This window comes from Dryobates pubescens, chromosome 3 (genome assembly GCF_014839835.1).
Source record: "Dryobates pubescens isolate bDryPub1 chromosome 3, bDryPub1.pri, whole genome shotgun sequence".
Classification (NCBI taxonomy): Eukaryota; Metazoa; Chordata; class Aves; order Piciformes; family Picidae; genus Dryobates; species Dryobates pubescens.
The window spans coordinates 32,724,680-32,743,633 of record NC_071614.1 but is presented as its reverse complement, the minus strand read 5'-3'; the positions used below and the strand labels follow the sequence as shown (position 1 = coordinate 32,743,633).

General features: G+C 42.1%; 1 protein-coding gene across 1 annotated transcript in view; it reads right to left on the bottom strand.

The window, feature by feature from the left end:
- RCAN2 (regulator of calcineurin 2) overlaps positions 1-16,660 on the bottom strand; it is an 84,036-nt gene extending 67,376 nt beyond the window's left edge. The window contains exons 1-2 of the mRNA XM_009905301.2: positions 16,538-16,660; positions 5,384-5,610 (exon numbers count right to left, since the gene is read on the bottom strand). Of these exons, the coding sequence (XP_009903603.2) occupies positions 5,384-5,608 (225 nt within the window). The 5' untranslated portion in view covers positions 5,609-5,610; positions 16,538-16,660. The remainder of the gene's footprint in view (positions 1-5,383; positions 5,611-16,537) is intronic.
- Between the last annotated feature and the right edge of the window lie 2,294 nt (positions 16,661-18,954).

Sequence of the window (18,954 nt, the reverse complement as noted above, 5' to 3'; positions counted from 1 at the left end):
GGCTTCAGTGATGTAATATGACCAAAGAGGTTCTGACTTCACCATCTAGATTTTTAAAAGTGAAGTCAAAAGGAACAGATTTTCCCCTGCAGAAACAAAGCTTGCCTCCTAGAGCATCCTCTTGAATTAGCCTGTCACAAAAGGGAACAAAGAAACATTTCACACATGGCAGCAGACACACAAGATCCACTCAGATTAAAAGGAGCACTGCACAGACATTTCAGTTACCTGCTCCAGAGTTAAAGCATTAGCAGAAAGAAGTTTCCCTTCCAGAACTAACATGTAAAAGTTCAAGACAACACAGCAGACCAATAAACAGTCCAGTGTCTTTTACTGCACCTTCAACATAAAAACAGTAGCAGGAAGATGTGCATTGCTAAGAAAGTTGAATGTAAGTGCAGAAGAAAAAAAAGCCTTGCTAAGTAAGAATACAGAGTTCTCTTAAAGCATTATCCCTGGACAAATACTCCAGCACTTGCTTGAGGTAACCTTAAATCATCTTCAAGGCTCAAGCTCAATACAAATAAAGCCAAAAGGAAGTTTAATGTCCACTTCTGTAGTAAAAGTAATCAATCGTCCAATGTATGTAAATAAAGTTGTCACATGAAAGAATCCCTCATGAAAATAGTAACTGTTTTATAAAGAAGTCCTTCCATTAGAGTAGGATTGTCTTTTACATTGGCTTGTTCCATTTCCTTTCATATCCCTTCTCCACTCCATTCAGCTCACAGTTCAGGAAATGCATCTCCTTGGCAGAATTAGGATAAGCTTCAACTTAACATTCACAGAATCACAGACTGGTGGAGGTTGAAAGGGACCTCTACAGGTCTTGTCCAACTTACCCTACTCAAGCAGAGACACACAAAGCCAGGATCACACCCAAACAACTCCTGGATATCCCCAGGCAGTGAGTGTGCATCACCTCCCTTTGTAACCTGCACCATTGCTTAGTCACTGGCAGTAGGAATGTGTTTCAATGGGTGCCCGCTGCCTCTGGTCACCACTGAAGAGTCTGGCTCAGACTTCTTTGCACCCTCTCTTTATGTGTGGATACAGACTGGTAAGATCCCCTTGAGCCTTCTTGTGTACAGGCTGAAGAGTCCAAGCTCTTTCTTCATGAGAGAAATGTTCCAGTCCTTTCATAATCGTAGTGGCCCTTCACTAGACTTGGGAAGAGCTGGGAAAATTTGGTCACTGTATTCTCATGCAGATATGACATCTTAGTATCTCCCATTCATTTGAATTACACTAGCAAGAGAAAGTACTTAATGCTCAGAAACTGATATTTCAGATAAAGAACGATTAATAACTACCCAGTTTAATAGGTGTTCCTTCCAAGTGGAGTTAAATAGCAGAAAAAAAGAAGAGCATGCAGACTCTAAACAGCTTGAGGAAACGCATCCTTCCCTCACGTAAGCATATTCTAATAGTGACAGTTTTGTACAAGCATCTCCTGAGGCATTACAGCATCTCAAGAAACGATCTTAAGAGACAAGGATGCTTCACTTTGACAGTGTGCTCACCAGTTTCAGCCTGAAGGAAATTACACGGTCACTTTACAGAAAGGTTGGGTTTACAAAACACGGATATACACACAACAAAAGCACCACAGAAGAGTTACTATCTGGAAAGCCCTAGGGCTACGTGTAGCAATTAACTGGTAAAACACACACATCCACCATTAGGAGTAATCTGTCATGCCCTCTGTGGCTTGCCACCACAACCTGCTTTATCAGGAAGGATAAGAGAAGCAGCACCTCCCATTCAGTCACACCACCAGCCAAAAATAACAATCTCAGTTCTGCCATATCTTGTTCATATAAGTAGTCTCATCAGTTTTTTCCAAGAAACACACTGCAAATCCCAGGGTTTAGGAGTAATTTTATTTTTAGCTTTTTTAGAATGAGACTTCCATAACCATACCAAGTCAGTGATGCACACTCCAAAAATAAGTTAGGAGCAGATTTTTTTTTTCTACCACTAACAAATTATATGCCAAAACTAATGCTCAGGAAACATGACAGCCATAAGGACATCACTGAATGTGATCCCAGCTTTCCAGCAGGGCTGCTGGATAATCTACTTATCCACACCTTTGTTTTTCCTTAACACACAAAAGAGCAGCTCAGTTTTTCTGAGTATTCAGTATTTCACAGTAAAGGTGCTATTTCCTTTTCTGCACGAAGGAGCAGGCTGCCCATGATAGAAGTAAAACCACCTCCCCTCAGCTGTAGCAAGCACTAAGTGAATTGAGGTTGCTCAAATATCTTGTGCCCACCTTTAAATGTCTGTATCAACCCAGCTATCCAGGGTACTCTCCTGACCCAAGCAGAAATTTCTTTCCAGGAACACAGCTTTGAAAGGTAGGGATATATTTTAAAACAGGTGCTCTGTTACTGTAGCAAAATCAGATACACATAGCCACTGTTAATCTATATTATTCTCCCCTTTTAAGATCAGGCACTCACTCCTGAGCAGCTTCCTTTCTGTCACACTTGTCTTCAGATGCCAGGGCCCATAACTCTTCAGACTCACTCTGTGTTCAGATCATAGAGTACCAGCCAGGAGAAGCCTCACCCAGCCTTACACAGCTTGTTTGTCTGTAAAGGACATGATCTTCAGCTGCAGGAATTCCTCATCTTCGGAAAATGAAGGTCCAAATTCAAGCCCCCTAGAGATGCCATCATCACTCTTGGCAGGAAATGCAGAATCCTTTCTAAGCAGCTCTGCACAGCCCCATGCTCTGGGTGAAAGCATGTATCTGACACCAGACACAGGAAGAACAGACAAAGTGAGTCAGCTTCTCCACAGTGCAGGTGCTTGGGCAGCTAAGTGTTCCCTCTGGCTTGCTGCACAAGCAGACTGGAATTCACCCTCTCTAATACAAAGCAATTAAATGGCTTCAAATTAAAACAAAAATATTGAAGGCATTTTCTTCCAAAACCTACCTGCAATGAATATATTGCCCAGGTATGTGTGTGAGAATTTGACAGCTCAGACTTACACACACCACATAATAGAATTTTAAATCTGTTAGTGCAAATTCTTTACTAGTGTCACATGCCAGAGCCTCTCAGAAGTTCACACACCCAAGCAAAATGACCATTTACAATGACAGGGTGCTCTGTCTTTCCTTACTAGTTAACTTGTAAGTTCTGGATCAGTCATATCTCCATTTTCCTCCTGAAAGTGTAGGTTGGGAATAAAAGTCAAAGATACTTTGCAAAAGCATTTTATTTTTTGTAGAATGGAAAATACAATGAAACTACTGTAGATGAAACCATTACTGCACAAGATCTAGCATACCACTCTATAATCCTATCTTCAATTATGTATTGTATAGTAATCGTGATTGTGTGATAGCATTTTATATTGAATTCATGTGTGCCCTCATCCTGCAGTAACAGTTAATAATACAAAGGATTATGGGTGTTAATCAGCTGGGAACACAAGTGCATGTTTCACAGGAATAATAAAAAACCTAATCAGCTCCCCAGGTTCTTGGATTTAACAAGAAATCTGAAGCTAATCCCATCTAGTTAAACACAGGAGTAACTACTTACCTGCAAACAGAGCTGTTCAGTCCATGTCATTGACAGCTGACAGACATGCACATGGAACAGGATAGCCACCTTCACAACCCAGCTGCTATTCTTAAGACACATCCTTAAGTCCTGCAAGTCTTTGGGGATTGCTATCCCACATACTTACATAATCATCCATTCCATTTTCTAACTAAGCCTGATGGCTTATCCTAGCATACAGCTCTCAAAAGTGAATGCTCAGGAGCAAGTGCAGATAGAGTCTATGCAGGATAAAGAGCAATTCTCTAATTCTAGGCAAGCTTCTGTCTCCTTCCTTTAAAACTGGGCTTTCAGAGTCCTTCAATTTTAGTGAAGTTCATTGACAGGTGACTATAAAGTTCCACAAAATGGCGAAACAAATACAAGATGCTTGTTAGCAAAATGACATAAATACAATGAAATGGTGCACTGCTTTCCAAGACTGCACTTTAGAATGTAGGAGTTTATTTATACACAAATATGACAATTTTATTTAGTGCTGTGGTATGAACTTTTATTTTTTTAATCTGTATTTCTCATGACATACACAAGACATCATTAGGGAAGATGTCTAAAAATTTAAACCCAAAATTCTACTTGTGCAGTCTCAACAGTTACCATTTTTAAGTACCTCTAACAGGATGCCTGTATGCTTAGAAATCTTGTTTACCTTTCACTGGGTAATTTCCCATTGAAGACCCTTTGTTCATCCTGGCCAGCTTCAGTCCCAGTGAATCTGTAGTTTTATCTGGATAAATCAGCAGCCAGTTCCAGACAAAACTTACCTTACCACTACCAGCTTGTTCCTAAACTGGGCATTCTGAATGAGACACTCAAGTAGCTTCAGATATGCCTAAAATGCCTGCCCTAGACTAATTTAATCAGACAATGCCCCAGGCTAGTAGTTCTATATTCTTGACATGTCCAACAGGAATAAAACTAGACCAAGTAATAGGAACTGAACACTTCCTACTAAAGTTCAATTTTTATTTTTTTTTCCCCCCCAATAAAACAGTTTTCAATATTCTGGTTTAGACCAATTGCACAGTTAGAAAAGAGAAACTGCATCAGACTATTTTTTGTTCTCTCAATCATTTTAGACTTTCTGGATAAAACAGTACTTTGGATAGCTTCAAACGTTTGAAACCTTATTGATCTCTACAACAAGGAGGTTGTAGCATGGTGGAGGTCAACCTCTTCACCCAAGTTATACGAGATAGGACAAATGGAAAAATGTCCTCATGTTGAGCCACTGGAAACTTAGGTTGGATATTTGGAAAAACGTCTTCCCACAAATGGTAGCCAAGTACTGGAAGAGGCTATCCAGGAAGTGGTGGAGTCCCAAGGGTATTTAAAATGTGTAGATGTGGCACTTAAGGACATGGTTTAGCAGCAGACTTGGCAGTGTTAATAACTGCACTCTAACTTAAAGGTCTTTTCCAATCTAAATGATTCTACGAGTCCGAGAAAATAAAAGCAAGGCAGTCTTCCACCACAGTAGCACATGATCAGTAGGTGGGCAAAACTGTCATGTTTTAACTTTTGCACCTCCATCATGACTGCAACTATGGTTGCTGGGAAGACATCTACCTGCAATTCGATATTCTGCAAATATGAACAAAAGAAAACCATTTTCATCCACCACAGCTGACAAAAAGACTTTGAAGATTCATAGCAGAATGGTGACCTAAGAAGAAGTCATATATGCAATACAGTATCTTTGCACAAAACAGATTAAACTCTTTCACTGAAACTGCAATAAACACAAACATAAGGTATCTGTTTCTCTTATATTTAAAATATGGAAACTGGAACTGTACCTTACTGTCCTCATCTTCAAACACAGACTGGTGAACATTACAAGCAAAGAGAGAATTCGGGAGATCGTTGAAGTCAATTATTTCATGAAAATCTTCCTCTGCAAAACATCTCTTCAAACTGTTGTCTCCATTTAGAGAGTAGAGTATGAACTGTCCTCCATCCTCTGGGATGCAGCCGTAGTGACCAAGGCCTCGCATTCCAAAGAAGTAGGAGTCTCCCCTCATCCCTGGAGGCATGAAGAAGAGACACAGTTACACACATCACATACACAAGGCAACTTAGTTTGGGGGCTTAGTTCATGGAAAGTGTACTTCACACTACTTTAAAAGGCAACAATTGACCTCTGAAACCAAGATTAGTTTCAGCAAGGTTCAAAGAGAGACTCCACCTTAGTTCCATTTATTAGGACAGAAGACAACCCAGCCGTACCAGCAGAAGCTGCTGAACATAATACCACAGTATAACTAAGGTTGGAAGAGACCTCAAAGATCATCGAGTCCAACCTGTCTCCGCAGACCTCATGACTAGACCATGGCACCAAGTGCCACGTCCAATCTCCTCTTGAACACCTCCAGGGATGGTGACTCCACCACCTCCCTGGGCAGCACATTCCAATGACAAACGACTCGCTCAGTGAAGAACTTTCTCCTCACCTTGAGTCTAAACCTCCCCTGGCACAGCTTGAGACTGTGTCCCCTTGTTCTGGTGCTGGTTGCCGGGGAGAAGAGACCAACCCCTTCCTGGCTACAACCACCTTTCAGGTAGCTGTAGAGGGCAATGAGGTCACCCCTGAGCCTCCTCTTCTCCAGGCTAAACAATCATAGAATACATAGAATAAACCAGGTTGGAAGAGACCTTCAAGATCATCGTGTCCAACCCATCAACCAATCCAACACCACCCAAACAACTAACCCACGGCACCAAGCACCCCATCAAGTCTTCTCCTGAAAACCTCCAGTGATGGCAACTCCACCACCTCCCCAGGCAGCCCATTCCAATGGGCAATCACTCCTTCTGTATAGAACTTTTTCCTAACATCCAGCCTGAACCTCCCCTGGCACAGCCTGAGACTGTGTCTTCTAATCCCAGCTCCCTCAGCCTCTCCTCATAGGGCTTGTGCTCAAGGCCTCTCCCCAGCCTTGTTGCCCTTCTCTGGACACGTTCAAGTGTCTCCATGTCCTTCTTAAACTGAGGGGCCCACAACTGGACACAGTACTCAAGGTGTGGCCTAACCAATGCAGAGTACAGGGGCACAATGACCTCCCTGCTCCTGCTGGCCACACTATTCCTAATACAGGCCAGGATGCCATTGGCCCTCTTGGCCACCTGGGCACACTGCTGGCTCATGTTTAGGCACCCCCAGGTCCCTCTCTGTTTGGGAGCTCTCCAGCCACTCTGACCCCAGCCTGTAGCTCTGCATGGGGTTGCCGTGGCCAAAGTGCAGCACCCAGCACTCGGACTTGTTAAATGCCATCCCATTGGACTCTGCCCATCTGTCCAGTCGGTCGAGGTCCCTCTGCAGAGCCCTTCTGCCCTCTAACTGACCAACATCTGTTCCTAACTTGGTGTCATCTGCAAACAACCAGAAGCAGGATGTTACTCAAGCAGCCCTTGCCCTCAAACACAAAACATTTTCTTTGAGAGCCACACTGGTTACTAGGAAGGTACACTGCTGCTTCCAAGCTTACAGGTGGCTTAGAGAAAACATGCAATGCACTGGGTAAGAAAATGAGAATTACTTCAACAATTATACCAGGCATCATCTAAAAGGGGGAAAAAAAGGAGAAAAAGGACCCTGTTGGGAAGCAGCATGAACACAATCACAGACAACCAGTACAATTAAGACAACATCACTGTTAAAAAGAATAAAGTCAATTTTCCTGCAGATTAATAGATAGAATGTACCCTGGCTTTCCATCCCCATCAGCAATTTCTTTGTTTACACCTTACTCCTCTTAGGAAACAAAAATGCTGAAGTGTGAACTTAAGGAAAATTCTGTTGACTTTGGCAATTTTACCCCAAAATCCAGACTGAAATATCATTTTAAGACCCACAGAATTAACAAGCCCATATATCAAACAGTAGGCCTGCTACTGATACCAGAGCAAACTTCCTACCAGCCAAGGGGAATAAGTAAAGGTCCAGCTAATTATATGTACAAATTCAGGTGTTTAACAGTCCTCAGTACAATATCTTCAGCACCAACCTATAACCTCTACAGAGCTTCAGTAAGCCAACTGGAAGCTATGCAGAGGAATAATTAGTTCCCTTATATTTTTGGTTTTTCAGTAGCAATAGGCAATCATTGGCTGCTTTTTCTCCTCATAACATAAGGAGTTAGAGTTACATAAACACAGTGTGCTCATCTGTTTCAGATTTGCCCTTGCTCTATTGCGCACTTGCTATTCTCTATAAATAGTTGTAAATATTAGTCCAAATACACTATTTAGGACTAGTGTCCAAAATTAAACCCTGTGGGCTTATTACACTTAATCTCAGTAAAGCAAAACTGAATTACAGAGCTAATTTGCCATGCCTGTGCCTTTCATATAACCTCAATCCTGCTGCTGCTCTGAAATGACATTTGGCTGATGACAGAGCACATTGTTCCATAACCGTATGTTACAGAAGTGTCAGTAATTGTTACTGGTCAAGTCTCTGAGTTAACAACAAAAGTCCATGAAACCATGCTAAAATCATGCTCAAAAGTGTCAGTTTGGAGTGCTGAGTCCACACTTAGCACATTCTGAAATTACTGATAAGAGACAGGTTTATTAGCCAGTATCACACAAAACAATTAATGTTGGAAGGAGCCTGTAGAGGTCATCTAGTATGAACCATAAGGTCAGAGCAGGACAGTTCAGGACTTTTGTCTAGGGGTAAATATTGTACAGCAAACCCACTCATACTGCATATTAATGATCTGCAGAGAGGTGGTACATCACAGGAAGCTGTCCTTTTTTTTCCTGGTACTAAAATATGTTGCACAGCTAAAACCAGAATAGTTTCCTAGTCCTACATTCTATGCATAGCATTTAGGAAAGAGGGGTTTCAAACAAACAAGGAACCAATGCTGTAAAGAAGCAGGTATAGTAGGAAAGCCTCAGGCCAATGAACTCCTTTCATTGTGTCACCCTGAGGACAGGCTTTCAGACTATCAAATACACCAGGATTTTCACCAGCTCAGTCTGATATTAACACAACTATCCCCAACTAATTGCAGTTTAAGAATTTCATTCTAATAAGGGAAAATAAAAAACCCTGAAAATTACAGAGGAAATGGCTACAATTTCATCAGTACACACTGGTGCAGTAGGACTCAATGTTACAGCAATATTGTCTTTGAACCAAGTCACTTACACCTACTATTATTACACACTTCAATGTAAACATACCCAGGTAAGTAAAGAAATCCTCACAGCAGGTGGGGAAGAAACTTAAATTCAGAATGTCTCAACACTCTGGCAAAAGATACTAATAAATCATCTGCTTCAAATACAATCATCTCTGTGTTTGACATCATGTAAAGCCTATGTCAAAGTGAGATTCAATGCTTTTAGGTTTATGAAAACAGCTCTGCATGTTACAAAATAGAATGTACATGTCAGCAGACTTTTGCCAGTCAGCATGAAGCAATTCATTCATAACAGGGAAACCACTTGCAGTCAGTGAAGGTACTGACTTTTTTGGCTAGCCTGGATTAAAAAAACAAACTTTTTCTCCCAAAGGCATTAAACTGGAAAGGATGTTTCAAAGCCAACTTCGCACAACAGACTCAAGAGGATAAAGATGACACAAGCTGATACTCAAAAGTTGGAGGAATTTAGATTATGAATTAATGCTCAACGAGCATTCTAGCGGAAAGGGAAGTTAACTGGAACTTGGAGTAGTGAAGTTTAAGATCCCCAAGAATGTCCTAGTATGTAACAAAACGGGAATCTGCTGGCTAAATGGAACTTCGAAGTAATATAGTACCTTGATTTGTTTTCCATAAACATTGTTATTTACATTGGTTGACTTCTTAAGCTCTACTTTTTACTCTAACAAATAAGCTTCACTCTCACTGTACAGTATGACAACAGTGTTAAAGATAACTTCATGGCAGCTAACAAATGTCATACATTCTGTTCTTCAGTACATAACAAAGCTACTAGAGCGTGCAGAGAAGAATCTCAATATAAACCAACAGAAGTCAGAAACGTCTGTTTTCTATACTAAACTGTTGGCAGAGTGGGGGGTTGTTGTTGGATTGTGGGGTGTTTTCTTTTGGTTGGTTTTTGTTTGTTTGGGGCTTTTCTCCCAAAAGAGGCATATCATAAGGTAACAGGAAAAGAAACTTAATCAAGCAAAATCACTAAGAAAAGCAACAAAAAGAGAACAGGATTTTAAGGTAAAATCATGACATTCATGTTTTTAACCATCTTGGAGAGCAATAAAGAAATTAGCATATGCAATATATAGGCATCTGAGATTATAAACAGTCTTTCATTATGTGGCAGTAATTTTACTCTGCCAGAGCTCTTTAAGAAAAGTTTGCTCCTTTTTTCAATCAATTCTTGGGACTGATTTGCTCAATGGGACCTGTGTATTGGCCAAGTCACTGTCTGGCATGCCCTTTGACCACCTCTCAAGACTTGCAGGTAGAGGTGTACTTATGTACACATACCTTTCACACTTAAGATATGTCCAGAATTGTGGTTAGTGTTCCTTCCATTAGGAAGTCAACTTGGAATACCCCAATTGTTAAATCCTCTGCCCAATTAAGAAAATTCATATGGAGTAAACAGTTTCACAAATTTTACTTTGCTGTACAAGGGCCACGTACTGCACAGTATGAAGCACAGCACAATTATAATGGAAATCTCAGTAATAAAAGTCATATGTATTCTCCAAAAGAACAAAACCTGCCTGTTAGCCCAAACTCAATAATAAGAGGGGACAAACTTACCTGAATCAACATTTGTTAGCACACTTCAAACCCTTGGGCTGCAAGTTCAGACTGACTGGGCAAATGAGCACTTCTGCCAAAAGATGCAACATAATGTGTCACACACCTTAGGCTTCTCACTTCCCTACACTAAGTCCCACACTACCTTCTGTAGTGGAGAAAGTCTCTCCTGCTCTCATCTACAGTACAAGTGCACAAACTGATTCAGTTAAGGCAAGACTGGGACTATGGAGAAAAAGGTTGGCTGGGTTTAACCCCATTAGGTAAATGAACCAATTCACTTCATGGCTGCATAAATATTTCATAGCACCCAGAAGACAAAGAGGGCCACGTTTGGGAACAGGCAGGAGACACTAAAGGTTAGGACTGTACTTTTCAGCAACTAACAAAGCATTTAGGAACTTATCCGAACTTTTACAGCTATGCATGAACTTAATAAGTTACCATATCAGAAGTTATATTCAGCCAGTCATATTCATTCAGCCAGGCTGGAAATCTTCCCTTTTACTCCATTATTAATGAAGTCACACATATATATATAGACATAATAAAAGATACATAGTTATGATTTGGTTTATCAAACATCTTAAGGTTCAGGTGTTCTGTTGCTGGCAGTATTTTGTGGCTTCTTTGAGTTTACCACAGCACTTAAAGTCCTACCAAAAAACATTCTCTTTCAAATTATTTTACTGATTTAGAACAAAAGAATTCATTTTAAACCCCTCAAAACTATTAGTTGTAAATCAGGTATAATCCATGAACTGGATTGCCATATAAAATACACCCAAAAGTCATCTGCTGTATCACTATAATACAATCACTTGATCACATTACGGTTTGTATTTAAGCTCTTTTACACAGTTTCTGACAAAATGAGTTCACTTCTCCCTCCCCAGTCTCTTATATTATCAAAGGAATGGGAAGAAATCCACACAAGCACAAACCGTACTCATCTTACAATGCAAAGAGTTCAAAATGAGCTGTGCTCTTGTTTATCCCTACCCAAATCAAGAAATGTTTCAATACTGAAGATGTCAAGAGCTGTCATAAAAAATTTCAAAAGAAATGGCAAAACATTAAAAAAACACAAACCAAAAGTAATACAGTAACAATGGTGTATCATCCAGCACCAATATTGATGTAACGTTCTTAGTTGGGAACACACTGATAAACTCCATAGCAGTACTGTTCCCTTTAGAAGGCTGAGATAGTGAGCCCTTAACAAACCTGAGCCTAAGCTGATGTAGCCTCCCGCTAATGCTGATTGTTTGCCACATCCATTTATCTCCTTTAGTTGGAATCATAGAATCATTTTAGAATAATAGAATAGAATTAACCAGGTTGGAAAAGATCTTTGAGATCAAGTGCAACCTATCATCCAACACTATCCAATCAACTAAACCATGGCACCAAGCACCCCATCCAGTCTCTTCCTAAACACTTCCAGTGATGGTAACTCCACCACCTCCCTAGGCAGCCCATTCCAATGGCCAACCACTCTTTCTGGGAAGATCATCTTAACACCCAGCCTAAACTGCCCTGGCACAGCTTGAGACTGTGTCCTCTTGTTCTGGTGCTCCCTGCCTGGGAGAAGAGACCAACCCCCACCTGGCTACAACCTCCCTTCAGGTAGTTGTAGACAGCACTAAGGTCTCCTCTGAGCCGCCTCCTCTTCAAGCTAAGCAACTCCAGCTCCCTCAGCCTCTCCTCACAAGGCTTGTGCACCAAACTCCTCACCAGCTTTGTCGCCCTTCTCTGGACACCTTCCAGCATCTCAACATCTTTTCTAAACTGAGGGGCCCAGAACTGGACACAGCACACAAGATGTGGCCTAACCAGTGCCAAGTACAGGGGCAGAATGACCTCCCTGCTTGGAAAAGGTCTTTAAGACCATATTATCTAACTCAATCAAGTCTCACACTAAACCATGTCCCTTGCACCACATTTTCATCTTTTAAACACCTCCAGGAATGGGAATTCAACATCCTAGAGGAGACTATTGCAGTGGTAGAGAACCCTTTCAGTGAAGAAAATTCTTCTATACTCAAATCTAAACCTCCCCTGATGCAGATTGAGCCTATTTCCTCGCCTCCCATTCACCCATATGTAATCTATGTTCCTCTACTACTTCTGAATTTGGTGTAGGGTTTTTGACCTTATACTTTCAAGTCAGAAAATATATTACACAGAATAAAGTACACTAAGAGCACAGGGCTATTAACCCTTGGAAAACCACAACAGCCACTACCCTTCCATGCCCTGTGTGGAATCTCCTTATCACTTCTTTTGTAAAGCTTATATTGAAATAAGTGATTTCAAATTCTTCCTCCTGGGGTGAAGGGGTGCAGAGCTTGTAATCTGCGATAATGCAAAAGATGAAGCAAACACTTTCCCCTCTGGAGTGGATTAGGTGGTGTCAGTGTTCAACCCTACAGATACTGCAGTCAAAACCTCTGTAAAGATTCCGGGTAGGAGCTAAGAATTCAGTGTTACCTCAGTGTTTTTAGAGATGGTACACCTCCAATTAAAATTAAGGGGCCAGCAGAAAGTTATACTCAGTGGCAAACAGCAGTAACTTAGGGAAGTTTCTGTTTGAATAATTATCAGAAAAGTATTGCCTTTAGTGGGAAGTGGAAAGGGTGATTATGTACATCTTGTTATGAAGTTAGACCCCTACAGAGCAAAGAATTTCAGCTGCAATTTTGCTGATAAATACAACTTGAGCACATAGGGCGTCTCAATGGACCAATGCCTTGTATATCACAAGCATAGATGGATTTATGCATTGCTTTTATGGAAACTAATACAGCATTTCCTTGGTGAGCACTTTCCTGCCTTGTGGTTTTTAAAAAGAATCCCTGAGGAACATCAAGAAACAGGCACATCTCTCTTAAAATCACTAGGAAACTTCACTTTTTTTTATTAAACACTGCTTGCCATGACAAACAATGTGACTAAAAATAGACTAAAGCAAACAACGTCACAAATAGAAGCTTCAAATACAATCACTGTAAACTAAGAGTATTATTGAGTTCTGAGTGCAAACCTGGAAACCATGATCTACAAGAATTAAGAAAGAAAACACCAAAGCAATAAAAGCTGAGCTTGTTTTTCTAGAAGGGTCCAGAAGAAGTGTTGAGATTCCACCTCTGGTCCTGCTGAAAAGCAAGAGGGGGGGGAAAACCACCACCACACCAATGAAAACCCACCACCACCCAAACAAACTAAAACCAAAACACTATACATGCACACCACAAATCCAAACAGCAAGTTTCATTGTAGTTCAAGGGGGAGGGAACAATCAAACCCAATGAGAAGGATTTTCACTTAAAATGTTCACTGACTTTATGCAAGTAGAGACACCAATTTCTGTACTGTTAGCTTAAGGATGTAACTCCTGCTGAAGGCAGCTGGACCCACATTGAAGGCTTTGGTAGAAAGCAGTAGTACAGCAGGAAGTTCAGTGAGTAGTAACCCACTGAAATGTCATTCCATCCTGCAAAATGACTGCTGGGGATTAGTATGGTTTTTATACAGTGCTAATTCTTTGCTATGGAAAGCTCCCATAGACTTAAATTGAGACATTTTAATTAGAACAAGCAGAACAGGACCTCATGTCACAGGATTAATGCACTGCTGCAGTGTCAAACAGAATATAGGCTATAGTAACCTCTTCCCTCAACCTTTACCTCTGCATCTCCCACCTGGGCAATGACAATTAACCTTACAGTAACAACAATTACTGGTACAGTGAAGTCCACTCACATTTTACTACAAATTTGGTTAGCACCACAGAAAACCAGTGTCAATCCCTACGATTCCCATTATAGAAGTGGCAGATAAGGGAGAGGATTTTATTTTTTAAATGCTAACTGGTGCAAATTCCAAATGTTCTAATCCTTCCCATTGGCATTCTAGCTGTATTAAATTTAGCTGAGACTTTGTAACTATTTTTGGAAGCTTTTAACATCCAAAGGGACTATTCACTTTTGTTCATCTGAAGCAGGGCTGGGCAGCTCAAGCCAATTTCAAGACCTGCCTATTGCTCTGAAAGCTCAGCTGTGCTTCCCATGCCAGGGATATATCTTATGTCTAGTAAAAGAACCCAACTGTCATCAGCTAGTTAAGCAATCAGTACTTGTAGCCCTGAAGAAAACAATCCACCAAGACACTGGTGCTCCACCCTACTAAAGCAAGGCTCCAGCCCTATTCCACACTACATGATAATATTTTGAGCAGTCAGTTCCAGGCATGAAGATTTTATGTACTGTTTTTAAGGTCAAGAAGCAGGACTTACAATTAACCAACCACTAAGGTTACCATGGTAACATTAAGGTATTTGAAAAAACAAACCCCCCTCCTCAAACCCAAAGAAATCAGAACAAGCTTTCTGATTACCTTCACTTGGCCTCTATGATATTCTATTTAAAGCAAGGAGTTTTATAAGGGGCACACAGCATTAGCATGTTGCTGGCCTTCTTCCAGACCTGTCACCTCACACAGGGGTGAGTGGAACACTCATTTAACAGCCCTCTTACTTGTAACAGAATTCATAACTATATCCCAGTTCTATCCAAGATCTACTCTCCCTATTGGGGGGAGGAAGAAATCACATAGGTCAAAATTACATTTAACAGAAGCTGTTCACAGCATTTAACTCCTAGAACATACTTGACATCAGGATGACTTGGAATGAAATTTCAAGGTTTCCTTGAAAAGGATTTTCTGCTTGTACACACAAGGAATGCACAACTTTAAAACCATTAAAGACACCAATGCAACATCAAACATTTTCAGTGTAAGCAAAGACAAACCAGTGAATCTGAATTCACACTACGGTATTTGGAAGATGACAGAAATGAGATTAGATGGTTGACACCAACTTCTCATGTTTTAAAAGACAGGGACAGTTCTACTGTTACAAAAGAAAGATACTAGTTAACAAAGCCAATAACCTACATAAAATCTTCTTCTGTCCTTGCTTACTGTGATGCATTTGTAGTTTTTCCAGTTGTTTTATATTATCACAGTACTCAGACTCCCCCCCAGGTGCTGAGGAATGACGTGTAACCATGTCATTTCATTTTGCTGCAAGAATAAACACACCAGAGTTCCTTTTTCTATGAAAATACGTGACTCCTGTAAAAAGTTTTCCTTTCTACAAAGCAACCACGCTAACAAGGTAAACATAGAGCAAATCACTTTGTAAGGATAGAACTTGAAAACCTAACACAGGAGCTCATGTAAAGCATAACCCTAAAACTAAAATTCCCATTTGCATGCTTTCGTTCCACTGTATAAGCCTATCACACATCTCATCTTTTAGGAAACTAGATTGAAGTTCAAATTCCAGCAGTAAAGGAACCAAAAATCTTTTAAACCGATACAAAAGAACTTGGGAGGGTTGCAGGTGAGAAACAAGAAAAAAAAAAAAAAAAAAAACAAAAAACACAACCAAACAAAAACTTTGGAGAGCTACCTGCTACACAGGCATCAAACGATATCGGTATGGGATGCTGCCTCTAACTTTAAAGCAGCCCCAGAGGAGCGTCCCTCAGTGATACCGGGTTTCACTTCATTCCTGCACGCTAGAAGTTGTACAAGTAGCCGGGACAGGTCTGCACCGTTGTAAGCTTCCACCTGCTCCGAGCCGGGACTCGGCGCCTGTCGCACGGCTGCGAAGCCTCTCATCTCGCCTCCTCCACCCCCTTGCCACCGCCTGACCCACACGCAGGGGCGACACGGCTGAGTGGGAACCGGGCAGTTGACGGTTGACCTGAACTACTCTATGGTTCTATGCCGCCAAGCTCCTCTCCACCGCCAGAGGACAAGCCCCCTCCCCTGGACAACGAGCCCCACCGCTCGCCCCCACCTCCGCCCACCGGCCGTTTCCCCCTGCCCGCATAGGGCTGCGTAGCGCCCACCGACCCCCACCGGGAGGGCACCGAACCCTACCGGAGAGATGCCGCGAGGAAAACCCCGGGCTCGCCTCGCAGCCCGCCCCGCATGCCCCTGCGTCCTAAATGCTGCCGGTGAAAGGAACCCCGAGGTAAGAATGGAGCCCGGAGATGGGGCAGCACCGCAGGCGGTTACATAAGCCCGTCTCGGCGGGCGCACGGCGCCAGGTCGGCGGGGCAGGACAGGGCTGCAACCGGTCGGCCCCACCGAGGAAGGAGCCCCTCGCAGCTGCAGCCCTGCCCTTACCTGCTGCGGCTCGCTCGTCCTTCGCCTCCCCGCCCTCCTCCCCTGTCACTGCCGCCGAGCCCTGAAGACCGCACAACCAGCTCCTCAACAAGAGCTCCACACCTCTCTGCCCGCGCCGCTGAGACGAAGGTGGAGGACGAGGTGGGAGGAGCGAGACAATACCACAAGCCAATCGAGAACCCCTCTGCTCAAACGAGCATGCTATAGCCACCAATAAATACACGAAGAGCAAAATAGCCCCACCTCTTTATCCCTCTGGCCACGCCCCTCACCTCCCCTGCTGCGCGCCGGGGCACGTTTGTAAGAGTGGGCAGTGGGGGTTTCGCGGATGGGGATTCGGGGCAAGCGGCGTTGGGATCTCTCTGTGGGGATAGGTGAGCCGAGGCGGGGATCTCACGTCGCCTCTGGCACTAATGGGGCAGTAGGAACCAAGCAGCGTTTTCTGTGCTTGTTACTAGTGCGTGGCAAATCTTCCCTCCCTCAGGGCGTCGGCCCCGTTGCCCTGAGGTGAGGACGAGTGAGGGTGAGGAGAGGAGAGGTGAGGTGGGATGGGGTGGCGTGAAGAGAGGGTAGGGAGATGTGGGATGGGGTCGAGGTGAGGAGGGGTGGGATGTGCTGAAATCAGGTGGGATGCGAGGAGAAGAGGTGGTATGGACGTCCACGCAGTGCCAGTATACCTTGATGTAGTTCTAGTGACTAACCTCCTACTGCCCCCTCCCCGCCCCCCTGCACCCCCATCCCCCCACCCCTCGTGACTTTTGTAGGGGGCTAAATGCCTCTAGGGGATGGAGTTCCAGGTGACCATTGCCACTTCTGACCACTGGCTCTTGAAGTGAGCACCATCTGGAAGGGATTCAGCTAGTGTTTATCCCTTTGCCAGATTAACAGGTGAACAAGGTGTATTTCCCCATTATAGATAGGGCCAGAAGGTGTATTTGAAGAACTTAAGTAATGTTAGGGTTACAGTGGGAAAAGGCTGGTAGCAGTCATGATTTTAAAGAGAAGAGAAAGTATTCAGATGCCCCTAAGGCTTGCTTTTTGGAAGGAAAGGCTTTTTTCTCTCTTCAAGCTGTACATCCAAGACTGCTAAACATCAGAGGCTAATGCTGATTTTCTGTGGTCTCCTCACTCTGGAATACAATACAGAGGGATTTAATCAATAGTATGTTACAGAAATGTAAATAGGTTTCTTTAAGCATGGCTTTGAAAAGCTATAGAGTATAATGGAGAACTAGAAGACTCCCATATACTAATTAAGCATCCTATTAAAAAAGTCCATGGAAGGAATAATTATCCACTAGATAAAAATATGTAAAAATATGTATGCCTGATATAGCAGCACTTTCCAACAGTAGCAGGGAAAGCTATTGTAATGAATGAGATCAATAGTGTATCCCACCTCATCTCTGTAAATACCAAAAGAGCATTGTAGATTTTTGTACCTGCAACAGAAGAGTTTCTTCCTGGCCCTACTGATCTGACGTATGCTTTGATGCTCATCTAGTTTAGACACCTTCCAGGCTTTCTTCTTTGATTGTGGGTTTGTTGTGGTTTTTGTTTGTCTGTTTGTTTGGGGTTTTTTTGTAATATATAACAGTAACTGACATAAATTATTATTTCTTGTGCCTAAAATAGGGATCCCTGACCATGAGTGTACTGCTCTAGGCACTATGCAGAAGAGAAAGCAAGCTATGGAACCAAAGATGTCATATTATAAATTAATCAGGTTGAAAATCAAATTATATGCTTGTTGTTTTGGGTTTTGTTTTAAGAGTTAAACCTGCTAGGATAAATTCCTTTGTCTCCATGTACACGTGTTGCCTTTGCATGATGACTTATTTTAATATTCTGAGAGGAAGAGCCTCCATTGTGCTTTTTCTGCCCAACATTTTATGTTATACAATTTCCTTGTGTCTTCTTATCTCTATACCTCTTAACTGCATCTTTTTGACTGTAGCCAGTCTCCAGTTTTATTGTTTTTCATACTTTCATTGTGATGAAGTTGCCTCAGCAAATGCCTTCCTTGTAGTTAAATGAGAATCTCTACAGTTACAAAAACAAGCTAGTCCATGTTCAAGGAAAAATCAATAATACCTAAGTCAGTACTTTGGCATTTATGTGTATGCAGACATTATTGCTAAGATGAAGTGGGGTGGGGGGAGGCCACTGTTTGCAGTAAAATGTCCTTCCAATTAGATAAAAAAGAGAATGACAACAATTTCAGTGTCTTGTTGCAAGCATTAAATACTTCTATTTGGATAGGTCACAAAATAATCTATTATTTAGACATGGAAAAGTGGCCCTGCAAAAAAAAAAAAAGAGAGTAAGAGTGACTGAGAGAATATCCTTGGGGTTGCACTCTTTACCCACATAGGCCCCAGTGATATTCAGGCCATGCAGTCCGAGTAGGCACTGTG